This window comes from Delphinapterus leucas, chromosome 3 (genome assembly GCF_059928025.1).
Source record: "Delphinapterus leucas isolate spDelLeu-1000000601 "Yukka" chromosome 3, BTC_Dleu_Yukka2, whole genome shotgun sequence".
Lineage (NCBI taxonomy): Eukaryota > Metazoa > Chordata > Mammalia > Artiodactyla > Monodontidae > Delphinapterus > Delphinapterus leucas.
The window spans coordinates 161432580-161444927 of NC_143131.1; the positions used below are offsets into that span (position 1 = coordinate 161432580).

At 58.8% G+C, this 12348-nt stretch overlaps 1 protein-coding gene across 1 annotated transcript in view; it reads left to right on the forward strand.

Moving 5' to 3' along the window:
* The window catches only part of LOC111169267 (obscurin), a 35496-nt gene that overhangs the window by 10012 nt on the left and 13136 nt on the right, over positions 1-12348 (forward strand). The window contains exons 11-18 of the mRNA XM_089908614.1: positions 385-487; positions 840-969; positions 1775-2027; positions 2933-3084; positions 3375-3453; positions 4966-5008; positions 8132-9173; positions 11016-11484. Coding sequence (XP_089764740.1) covers positions 385-487; positions 840-969; positions 1775-2027; positions 2933-3084; positions 3375-3453; positions 4966-5008; positions 8132-9173; positions 11016-11484 — 2271 coding nt within the window. The remainder of the gene's footprint in view (positions 1-384; positions 488-839; positions 970-1774; positions 2028-2932; positions 3085-3374; positions 3454-4965; positions 5009-8131; positions 9174-11015; positions 11485-12348) is intronic.

Genomic DNA, 12348 nt, shown 5'->3' on the forward strand with positions numbered 1-12348 from the left:
ATGGAGCTGGCAGGGGGTGGGTGTGAACATCTTACTGAGGTCGGGGGACTCGCTGGTGGGCGTGGGGTCCTGCTCCGTCATGGTGTCTCTCTCTGTCTCTGTCTCTCTCTGTATCTCTCTGTCTCTATCTGTCCATCTCTCTGCCTCCATCTCTTTTTTGTTTTTTTCTCTGTATTTCTGTATCCATTTCTGTGTCTCTCTCCTTCTATCTCTCCGTCTCTCTCTGTCTTTTTGTCTCCCTGTATCTCTGTTCCTCTGTCTGCATCTCTCTGTTTCTGTGTCTCTCTCTATCTGTCTATCTCTTTCTCTCTGTGTCTCTGTCTCTTTCTCCATCTCTCAATCTCTGTCTCTCTCCCCTCTCCCCACATTCCCTGGACCCTGCAGTCCCGCCTCGGTTTGTGAACAAGGTCCGGGCAGTGCCCTTTGTGGAAGGAGAAGATGCCCAGATCACCTGCACCATCGAAGGTGTCCCACACCCTCAGATCAGGTGGGCCAGGCAGCTTGGGGCCAGGGTGGAGGTGGGCAGGTGGGCCTGCCCTGGGGCCATCCTGCCTGCCTGAAAAATGAGGGTGGGCAGCCCGTTCGCTGGGTTGGGGTAGGCTGGACACAGAACCTCAGCCTTTCCGATGAGAAGTGGGCGTGATGGGGCTGCAGCACGTTCCGAACACAGCTCTAGCTGCAGCGAGGAGGACAGAGGATGTTGGGTGGGTGGCATCCAAGAGGGATGTAAGGGATGTCCTCTGTAAGGACATCTGGATCTGCAGGGTGGGTGAGGGGAGGGTCCTGAGCACGGGGGACCTGGGGAGACCCCACCTGACCACCCCCGGGGTTGGCTTTAGGTGGTACAAGGACGGGGCCCTGCTGACCCCTGGGGGCAAATACCAGACCCTGAGTGAGCCCCGCAGCGGCCTGCGGGTGTTGGAGATCCGGGCAGCTGGCAAGGAGGACCTGGGCCTCTATGAGTGTGAGGTGAGGAGGGTGGGCCCAGGGGGAGGGGGCTGAGGGGACCTGTCTTGGGGATCCTGCCTGGTTACCACCATTCCTGACCACAATGAGAGAGGGGACAGCAGACCACTGTCACCCACCATCCATGACGAGGGGACACCAGGCCACTATCACCCATTGTCCATGATGAGGGGACAGCAGGCTACTGTCACCCACTGTCCATGATGAGGGGACAGCAGGCCACTGTCACCCACTGTCCATGTTGAGAAGACAGGGACGGAGGAGGCGGGCCCTGGGTGGACCCCCCTCAGTCCTCGTGGTCCGGGGGGAACTGGCAATGGTCTGGGGAAGGTGTGTGCTGGCTGTGGTTCTTCCTGGCTGCTAGCTACTGTTGCTGCCGGCAGCCTTCATGGGTGAGGTGTGGGGCCTGCTCCGCATGGCAACTCTCAGGGAAAAAATGGACCCATGTCAGCTCTGGACCTGTGCTGTCCATTTCGGTCACTGTTGTCCACACACAGTGATTTAAATTTAAATCAGTTAAAGTTAACTCTAGGTGAAGATTCACTTCTATTTCAAGTACTCAGAGCCCACGTGGCCACTACACTGGACAGAGCAGATAGCGTCCCCGCCATCACAGGGAGCTCCTGGTCAGTGCTGGGGACACAGTGGCTCGCCCAGTACCCTTTTCCCTGTGGTTAGGCTCTGCAGCTCTAGGAACAGCCGTGGTGGGCCCCCCATGCTACAGCTGGCCTGTACGGCCTCCAAGAGACTGCCCAGCCCCCCTGGGGAGCCACGGGCTCTAAGTGAGCCTCTGCTGTCTGCCCTGCAGTTGGTGAACCAGCTGGGCTCCAAACGGGGCGGAGCGGAGCTGTTCATGCAGAGCCCGGCGTTGCAGGCCCGAGAACAGCACCACGTGGAGCAGCTCGCTGCCGTGGAAGGTGAGTGCTTCCTCTGCCAGTCTCGGCCTGGGCTGGACCCGCCATATGCCTGGGCAGCGCCAGGTGGGGTGAAACCATCAACGCCTCTAATCAGAGCACACTTCCTGGATGAGGGGAAGCAAGGACGGAAGAGGGGATTCAGAGGTTGAGGGGCAAGCACTGGTTGCCAGTTCCTGACTGGAGCAGCATGTATGTGGGCTGGAGGAGGGTGGGCTGTGAACCCAGAGCCTGGGGAAGGCTGGAGGGGCAGTCCGAGGGGCTTGGGGTGGGGCCCTAAGCCCTGCTCACCCTCCCTGGGGGAATAACAAGTGCATACAAAGCCCAGACCTGGGTCCTGAGCAGCCTGCCAGGCAGTGGTCGGAGGGGTATTATAGGATGGGTGGCAGGGATGGTAAGAGGGACGGCTCCACAGAAGCGGGCTACTGGATCCCAACTTGGCTCCTAGGAGAGGGAACAGGTGTCAGGGGCCTGATCCTTCCACACTGGGTGGGGCTGGCTGAGGAGAAGAGAGAATGCCGTAGCTTGGCCTCCCTGGCCTGGCTTGGACCAGGCTGCAAGGGGTCTGGGCTGCAGAATGGGCCTCATTAGGGAGCCGTGTGCTCCCGGGCAGGAGGTGAAGGGTGGCAAGATGGCTCACTCCTCCACTCACGCTTGGCTCCAGGGTCCCAGCTGGGCCCAGCCCGGGGATGGCCCAGGGCAGGCAGCAGCCCCAGGGAGAGTTTCTCCCAGTCTGAACTGCCTCACCTGGAAGGGGCTGCCAGGACCGACGTTGAGCCTCCCATCCTCGGCGGCATGCAAGCAGAAGCTGCACCAAAAAAGCTGGTGGAGCTGCAGCTCTCACAGTAGGATGGGCTGGGAGATATGTGTCCTCCCAAGTCCTGAAAGTTGGCTTCTCTGATGCCTTGAGCCACTGGATCAATCCCTCCCAGGGCCCAATGTGCAGGGGCTGCTGTCTGTCTGGACCCTCACAGAGTCGGCCACCTGGCCCCAGGAGCTCAGCCTTGGGGCCTTTGACGCCCTCTAGGGACTCTTCCTTCCCTCGTGGGCAGGGATCCTGTTCCTCAAGCCCCAAAGGGCACTGGTCAAGCCGGTTCCCATCGGAGGGCCCCATGGCATCTGCCGGCACCTCTATCCTGCCCTGTGGCATCTTACGTCGGACAGAGCAGGGCTCAGCATGCACCTCAGCACACCCTCTCGACTGGTGACAAGCACGTCCTACAGAGCTATTTACTTCATTGTCATGATGGGTCTCTGTCAAGGTCCCGTGGACACAGGGTGTGGAGGACGGGCGGCCCACCTGTGCCGGAAATGGCCTTCGTGCCTCATGAGGAGAGGCCAGTCTTCACAGACCCTGGAATTGGAGCCCGCTGCCTCCTGCTTCCTAACCCTATCCTGCCGCTTCATCATTAACCCAGTGGTTCTGCAGCCAGAACGGGCCCTGGCTGGCCCTGTGGGGTGGGGCGCTGCCCTTTCGCTTGTGAAACTGCGCAGGGCCAGGAGCCGCACTTTGCACAGATGCACCCCTTCCACAGCCAGTACTCACTGGAGCCCAGAGCCCACCTGGTGGCAGGTTAGGTCAGGAACAAAGGTGCCAGGAATGTAGCAGCCCACAGGTGCCCTAGCCACCACCCCCAAAAGCAACAGAATGAGGCCCCTGTCAGGGAGGGTGAGGCAAGGAGCCCTGGATCTCTCACTGCTTGGCCTACAGACCACAACAAGTTGGTGCTCTCTGGGCCCGACTAAGTCTAAACACACAGGATATTTTGTCTGGATCCCATTCTCTCTTCCAGTGGACTCGCCTCTCTCCAGGAGGCAGCTTGCACAAGCACATATGGGCACACACACGTGTGCATGCAGACACACATATTAGCATGGACACACACAAACACGCACAGTAAATGTGGCTCCCAAGTGCCATACAGACACAGCTAGTACATTTACTTCACGTTCATCTAACTGGAGACAAGGTTAAGATACCCACAGTCATCTAAGGGAAGTTCTTTTTCTACGTGGCACTGCAACAGAGCAGAAAATCCCATCGACCAGGGACTAAGAAGCTGTGTGCCCTAGGCCATGCCACTTGACTTTTTTGAGCCTTCCCCTCAATTTTCCCCACAGGATGGCGAGAGGGACTGTTGAGATGTATGGGTGCTGGTAGCTGGTGGGCTGCCTGCTATCCAGCTGGGCAAGGCTGGGAGAGGCATCTCTGTGCCAAGCCTCACCCTGTCCAAAAGCTACAGAGGAAGAGGCCTCGAGATGGTGGGGAGTAGTTGCTGCCAGGTCGCCAATGGGTCCCGCCCTGTCCCTGGGACGTGGGTCCCCTATCAGCAAAATGGGAACCACAGGCCATATCCTGCTGGCTCCAGCGAGGAGGAAAGCTAGGAAAGTCAAGAGACAGTTGAATTTGTGGGGTGCTCCTATGGGAAGACCTAGGTTTCCCTGCTCACTCAGAGCTCAGGACCCTGCTCAGGCACCCTCAGGTCCCTCCCAGAGGGACTTCTGTGGTCTCATGCCACAGGACTCAGATGTGCTACCTCTAGGACTCCGGAGTCATTCTGCCCTGGAGAGACGCCCTTTGGTCTTTAGATTTTTTTGTGAAATAGGCACCAGCCACCCCAGTCCCAGTTTGGCTATCAGCCACAGGCCATTCCTTTTCCCTCTCTAGGCCTGGGTTTCTATGAAAAGTGGAACTTCAGGCCTGACAAGTTCACAGGGCTCCCTGGGCGCATGGGCTGAAGGAAAAGCTTGGATTTCTGTGTGGGCAGCCTAGACAGAGCCCTTAGTCTCCTTGAAGGTCCTGCAGGAAGCCCTCAAGAGGAATTCTTCCCTCACGTGGGACACACTGTTATCACAACTCCTCACCCCCCAGCCGCTCAAGGCAGGCATTATCACCTCCATTTCAAAGATGAGGGACCTGGGACTCTAAGCTCAGACATTCCTACCAGGGCCACACAGCCAGGCAGGGTTTGGATCCAGTTTCCTAAGCTGAGCGGGTTACTACACTGCCATGCCGCTCAGATAGCTCAGCCCCCAAACACCGGCTGATCTGTAACCCTCGCTATTCCGACTGTTTTCTTTGTAGTCACTGAGCAGGAGACTAAAGTCCCCAAGAAAACCGTCATCATGTAAGTGCAGGCGTGTTCCTAACCTTCCTTCTGACTGCAGTGCTCCCTGCATGCCCACTAACCTCCCTGGACCTTGCCTGTGGAGCTTGGCCCCTTGCTTGTCTGACTGCTTGCCCACATGGCCTTTGTTCACCACGCAGACTGCCAGCACCTTGCAGATACTCCCAGGGCATTCACCTCCCCCTGGGCCCTTGGCTACCTTCACACTTCAAAGCTGTCTCTTCCAGGGTCTAAGTACCCTTTTCATGGCCCCGTTGCCTCAGCAGGGTAGACTTACTCTGTGTACGTCACAGTGGCTCACCCAGGGCTTGGACCCAGAATCATGCCAGTTAGGGGGGAGCAGGGACTGAAAGCTGCTTCCCCCAGTGTACTAGAGGCAGAATGCTACCCTAGGATACCCTAGGGCATTGTCCAATGGAACTTTCTGTGATGATGGAAATAATCTATATTTACACAGCCCACTACAGCAGCTACTAGCCGCATGTGGCTACTTGTCTAGTGTGACTGAAGAACTAGATTTTTAAATTTATTCGATTTTCAACACTTTGAATTTAATTAAAATAGCATAACCATAGTGAACAGCACAGCTCTAGGGCCCTTAGAGGTCTCCAAACTCAGCCCTCACACTAGGAAGATGGGGACACTGAGGTTCAGGGAAGAGAGGAGGCTTGCTGAGGGTGGCTCACAATTGGAAGCCAGCCGAGAACTCATTTCCTCAGTGCCACACCCACTGTCCCATTCTCCATCCTTCAGTGCCTTCAAGGCTGAGGAAAAGCCACACATGTTGTTGATAATTAAATAATACAAGAGGTCCAGAGCTAGGTGAACCCACAGAAGGCAGGATTGGTTTTGACCTGGATAATCTGGAAGGACTTCCAGTAGGAGATGTGTGAAGCAGACGGGTGGAAGAGCTTGTAAAATCCAGGAGGAAGAAAGACTATGATTTCCTAAAGCCAGGGGACTGGGAGGCTCCAGGATGGGGAACCTCTTAATTCCCCATAGGCATGAGACCTCCTATAGGTGCCTGCAGGTGGTGATATTGCTGGAGAATCCCGTCTTGATAAGCTCCTAGGTTAACCCTTCCGTGACTTTCTCCCTTCTCCCCCAAAGCAGATTGCCACCTCACAATAGATGGGTCTGCCTGGGGCAGAAGTAAGTCCCATCCCTGGAGGTATGCAACCATGCCAGAGCTTTACACAGATCACCTCTACATTTCATCTATGAGGGGAGCCTTGTTATTTACATTTTACGGAAGACTAAATGAAGGAGCAGAGATGGGGCCGGGCAGCCCCGCTGAGGAGGCATTAGGGTGTCCTCGTGCTTATGGGAGGCTGGACTAGGTAACTCCCGAGGCATCCTGAAGTCCAGTCTATTCCAGGCTTAGGGAGGTAGCAACCCTCACCCTGCAAGGAAGCGTGTACCCCTTCATCTTGAGGAATGGAGAGAGGCAACTGCCTGGCGCAGCATCCCAGCAAGGGCACTCCACACATTGCGCCTGCGGCACGGTGAGGGGCTCTAGGGAGCCAAGGGGTACCAGAGAGACCCCTGCCACCTGGCAGCCTCAAGTGCCGTGCCAGTGGCCTCAGAGCAGGGTGCCTACATGCCCTCGTGGGGGCAGCAGTGAGCGGAGCATGGGGGTGCATTTAGGAGGAGTGATCCAGCTGTCCAGTTCCACTGGACTCACTGTCTTGGCTCAGCAAATCAGGCAGTGTGAGGCCAGCAGATGGGGCCTTGCCCAGGTTTGGGCAGTCTCTGACCCAGGGACAAGCCTAGTGCCACTGAGTCTTGCGTGAAGCAGGAAGGCAGGCCTGTGGCCCTGAGTAGGCCACGTCTCCGTGCCTCAGCTTCCCCATGAGTTAAGGAGGCATGGTATTTCCCCTTTACCGGGTGAGGGTTGGAGAAGGCAGGATCTGTGCTTGCTATGTACCCCAAGGTGTGGCCACACATCTCTGGGCCCATGCCTGGGAGTAACTCCTCCTGTATGGAGCTGTGAGTTAGGCAAAAGCAAAGCTGAACAAGAGACAGACAAAGTCCTAGTCATTGCAGGCAGCTGGTGACAGCACTGAGTTGTCACCATATGCATGCCGGAGCCCGAGAGGAAATGCAGGTCCTGGGGCCCAGGAGAGCTGTGTGTTACTAAATGTGTTCCTGCTCCCTGCCTATTACTCATTGCACCCTCAGCACCTGGCAAGGTCAGGTGTACTGGTTGGCATAGGAAGGCCTGGGCTGACTGGTGGGCTTCTGACTCTTGGCCCTGGGCAAGTTTCAAGCCCTTTTCATCCTTGTCTGCACCTGTAAAAGGGGGTCAGACCCATCCCCCAGAATTGCTGCAAGGTCCCTGGCCAGCGCCCCATGCACACTCACGAGCAAATGGACTTGAGTTCTATCTCCTCTTCCCCTTCCATCCCCGTCCTGTTTTGGGAAATGGAGCCCAGGAGGGAGGCGGACTTGTCTGAGGTCACACAGCCCATGACTGGCCAAGCCATGCCTAGAGCCAGGTGTCCTTGCAGGGCCTCACATCCCCAGACCTGCAGGCCATGAGCACAGGCCACAGGTCAAGACTCTGACATTCCTCCTGCGTCTGCGGCATCAGCTGCCCAGCCTGTCCCTAACCGAGGATCACTGAGGCACCTGCCGTCTGAGAGCCCCTCTAACCCCCACCACCCTCCTGCCATGTTACAAAGCAATGGGATCAACAAGGAGGGCTGTGTGGCTTGCACCCCTTCATTAGCTCTGTAAGGAGGGCTGGTGTCTCCAAAATGAGACAGCCATAAACAAGGAGGGGAGATTGACACATGACGTTACAAACCAGTCTGGGGTTTGGAGGTACCTGCGTGATATAGCATGGGCCTCCTGATGCCTCAACCCTCATTTTGAGACCTGTACACTAGAGCCTGAGGTTGGCCAGATGAGACTCTGTGCTTTGTTTCTTTGGTTCTCTGGATGGGGATCTGGAGATCCGGCTTAAGCCCATGTGTAGGAGTTAGTTTATGCAATTTCGCCGCTTGCTTGCTTGTACATTAACCTGATCTCTCTCGCTGGCCCCCGAATGTGCTGATGGCAAGGGCGCTGGGTGAGGCTGTGGGTCTCTGTGCCTATCTCCTCTCGGCCCTCTCCCCACAGAGAGGAGACGATTACCACTGTGGTGAAGAGCCCCCGTGGCCGACGCCAGTCCCCCAGCAAGTCTCCCTCCCACTCCTATCACCCTGCCAGCCTGCCCAAGCCAGGCCTGTTGGCCCCTGAGCTGCTGCCCTCGCCAGGAGCCAGCCAATCCTGCAGGCCCGAGGCAGAGCCAGGCTGGAGGCCCACTGTGCCCACTCTGTACGTGACGGAGCCCGAGGCCCACATATCAGCCCTGCCTGGGGACGCTGGACCCCAGCCCAAATGGGTGGAGGTCGAGGAGACCATTGAAGTTCGGGTGAAGAAGACTGGCTCGACGGGTGCGTCTCTGGCCAGAGAGACACCTGGCAGCTCGGAGGGGCTTCTCTCCACACTGCCTGGCAGATTGCCTGGAGGAGACCCCAATACAAACAACTCCAACAACAAGCTGTTGACCCAGGAGCCCCCAGCCATGGCCAGTGTTGGCGAGCCCCTAGTCTTCCATGTGGAAACGGGGCCAGGGACCCCTGAGCTTTCCCCTCCCTGGGCTGCTGAAGAGGAGGCACCCCTGGAGGAGACGGAGGAAAGAGGTACCTACCAGATAGAAGAGCCCCTGAGTGCCGATGGTCTTCAGGGCCGGGACCCCAAGATCCTCACACACAACGGCCGTGCACTCACACTGGCTGACCTGGAGGATTACGTGCCCCAGGAAGGGGAGACCTTTGGCTGCAGCGGCCCCATGCCCAGTGCTTCCGATGACCCGCCCTGCGAAATCTCAGTGCTTCAGAGAGAGATCAGCGAGCCCACCGTGGGGCAGCCCGTCCTGCTCAACGTGGGGCTCCCGCCAGGTTCCCAAACCTCCCCTGGCTTCTTCACACGCATGCCCAGCTCCCGGGAGGTGTTTCCATCACGGCCACAGGACCTTGGCCCCAGGGGCATCTCCTTCTGCTTTCAGGAGGCCCGGGCTGGAGGTACCATGTCCCGGAAGCCGTCCTTCTGCACTCAGGTTCAGCGCTCTGTGGACAGTGGCCAGAGCAGCTTCAAAACGGAGGTTTCCACCCAGACGGTCAGCTTTGGGACAGTGGGGGAGACTGTCACCCTGCACATTTGCCCGGATGGGGACGTGGACCCCAGCCCCTCCCAGGGCTGAGGCCAGGACCATCAGGAGCTGGGTGGCTAGGATTGAGATGAGAGACTCTTGGGGCTGGGACACCCCTGACTAAGCTGCCGTGGTTGCATGGGGCAGCAGAAAGAGGCAAATGGCTTTGGGGCCGAGGACCCTGCCTGGCACCAGCATCAACTCACCTCACAGCTGCCCTGGGTTTTCAACTCAGGGGAGAGTCCCAGAGCTGGCACCCCTCGGACACGTGTGCTCTGACCCTGCCCTGGCTCTCCAACAACTCAGGACACCTCCCTCCCCTTCCTCCCTGGGTGCTTCCTACCTCACAGGACTCGGTCTTCAGCTGAGGACATTGCACACATCTGTGATCTCAGAGTGTACCGAAGCTGCTCTGAGAGCACTGGCCGGAGTGACTCGCAGACTGCAGCTCTGGGTTCGGGGGCTCCAGACACAGGGAAGGCACTTGGGCATCTTTCCTGCTCCGTTCATGAGGCAGTGGCTGCCACATGGGCCCTGTCTGCCCCGGCTTAGGCCCCCGTCCCAGTGGCCAGGCCTGGCACAGCCCTGCCTCTCACCCAGGCTGGGGGTTCCAGCCTCCCTCTCGATAGGGGGCTTCCCCCAAGCCACATCTTACCCGTGAACGTTTTTTCTTGGTCTCCAGGAGGCCTGTGTGGGGCCCAGCTCTACAGACCCTCCTAGGCCTTTTCTACAGGGTGGACCAGGGTCTCTGTGTGGGAGGCAGCCCCCGTCAGTCGGCCCTGATGATGCTAATAAACTGGTTCCTTGCACTGTCTTTGCTCTGCTCTTTTTTGCTTCTCCACCTGGTGACTCCGATGACTCGGGAGGGAGGGGCCCTCCTGGCCTGGCCCTGGAGACCAACCAGTGGACAGCCCAGGCCCTTTCCATTGACAGCCCTGGGTGGACCCTCAGCATCGACCTGTGGGTCCTGGCTAGTCCTGGGGATCCTGCGTGGAGACGTGATAGTTCGCCTGGCCAGCTTGCTCACATGTGGGCTAAGGGGCTGGTGACAGGTGCACACAGTGTGGCTGGGGCAGCGCATAGCGGTTGCTCCTACTGGGGGCCTCCTGTGCAGCTGGGTCCTTTGTCAGGACAGACATGGGGGTGTGATGTGTCAGGGGTCCTGATGACCTCCTTGGAATGGGGAAAGACAGGATGGTTGCCCCAACGCCATAGAGGGCAAACAGATGGCAGCCTGCCCAGTTGCCTCTTCAGCCTGGTGGGCCCTAGGATACAGAAGATCAACAGGAGAGAGGCTCTGGGGCAGGGAAGAGCTCCATAAAGGGGGACCTTCTAGAAATGGGGTGGTGGGCATTTCTGAATGGCCACACGGGGACGGCAGCCAGGTGGAGGAGGGAGCTGCACTGAAGGCTGAGGGCAGGAAGCTGAGACACAGGAGGGTCTGAAGGTTCCCGGGGCTGGCACCAGGTGAGAGTGTAATGGTCTGGGTCAGGCCAGGCTGCAGGTGGAAGGGAGAAAGCTGCTGGGTGGAGGACAGGGGCTGCTCTGGGAGGGCAGGAATGCAGGCTACCCTCTGAGGAGGAGTTCATGGCTCCTAATCTGACATCTGGCTGTCCCTAGCTTCCCTAGACTGTGGGGCTGGGTCCACTTGAGCCTGGGTGGCCCAGTACCCTAGGATCCAGAGTGGGCTACAGAGCAAGGCCAGCCCCAGGATGAAGGGATGAGACTAGCTGAGACTGAGGGGCCACCCAGAGTGATGGGTGGGAGTCCAGGCCCAGCTGTCCCTATAGGAACTGACATTCTTGTGAGGGCATGTGTGTAACACCCTGTGGGTGGACCAGTCCTGAGCTTGCTGCCTGGAGTACCATCTCCCCGTCACAGTCTCTGGATCCCTTCTTCTCTCAGGGGCCTCCACCTTTGGCCCTTCCTGCACCCAATGTGTGGCTGGAGCAGAAAGGTGGGAAGGGTTGGCTGGGGTTGGCTCATCTGGGCAGTATCCCACTCCCTGGGCTCAGGCCAACCCTTACTCCTATGCATGGACCTGCCTCTCCTACAGATGCTGCCATCGCACCCCCAGGTGCTCTGGGGCAAGTGGACCAGGAGAGCACATCCATCCAGAGGACACTGATGTGCCCTGAGGCTCCGGGACCCACCACAGGGGAACATACCAGCCCCGGCCCCAGACCTGGGGGGCCACCTGAACTCCAGGAGGCCGGCCAGAATCCCCTAGGAGTGGAGGCTGGGGATGCATCCGGTGAGGCCTGGCAGCAGGCTGAAGGCAAAGTACCACCTGCTTCCAGGACCACCCCCCCCACCCCTAACCTCCCCTCCGTTCTGACACCAACCTTGGTTAATTTGGGTGCCCATCCCATGGGGGTGAACTAGCAGAGCCTGGGGACCTCCGACATTCTGATGGTTCCACATGTTGGGGACCCTGGACAAGGCCCACCCCTCACTCAGCCTGTGAAACTAGAGGGGTGGATGGGTTCTGGGAGGTCCTTCCCACCCTGAGCATGTCTGTCCCAGGAGCCAAAGGCCTCCTGTGGTCAGCCCTCAGGGGACAGCTTGGGTACCCTGTGCTCCTGGGAAGGTGAGGAGGAAGAGGGAACAGAGAGTGAGAGGAGGAGGAGGGGAGAGATTAGGGAAAGAGGTAGAGAAGGGGATGGGGGAGAGGAGAGGAAGGGGGAGAGGAGTGGAGGGGGGAGAGGAGGGAAATGGGGAGAGAAGGGGAGGGGGAGAGGAGGGGAGGGGGGAGAGAAGGGGAGGAGGGGGAGAGGAGGGGAGGGGGGAGAGGAGGGGAGGGGGGAGAGGAGGGAAAGGGGGGAGAGGAGGGAAAGGGGGAGAGGAGGGGAGGGGGGAGAGGAGGGAAAGGGGGAGAGAAGGGGAGGGGGAGAGGAGGGGAGGGGGAGAGAAGGGGAGGAGGGGGAGAGGAGGGGAGGGGGGAGAGGAGGGAAAGGGGGAGAGGAGGGGAGGGGGGAGAGGAGGGAAAGGGGGAGAGAAGGGGAGGGGGAGAGGAGGGGAGGGGGGAGAGAAGGGGAGGAGGGGGAGAGGAGGGAAAGGGGGAGAGAAGGGGAGGGGGGAGAGGAGGGGAGGGGGGAGAGAAGGGGAGGAGGGGGAGAGGAGGGGAGGGGGGAGAGGAGGG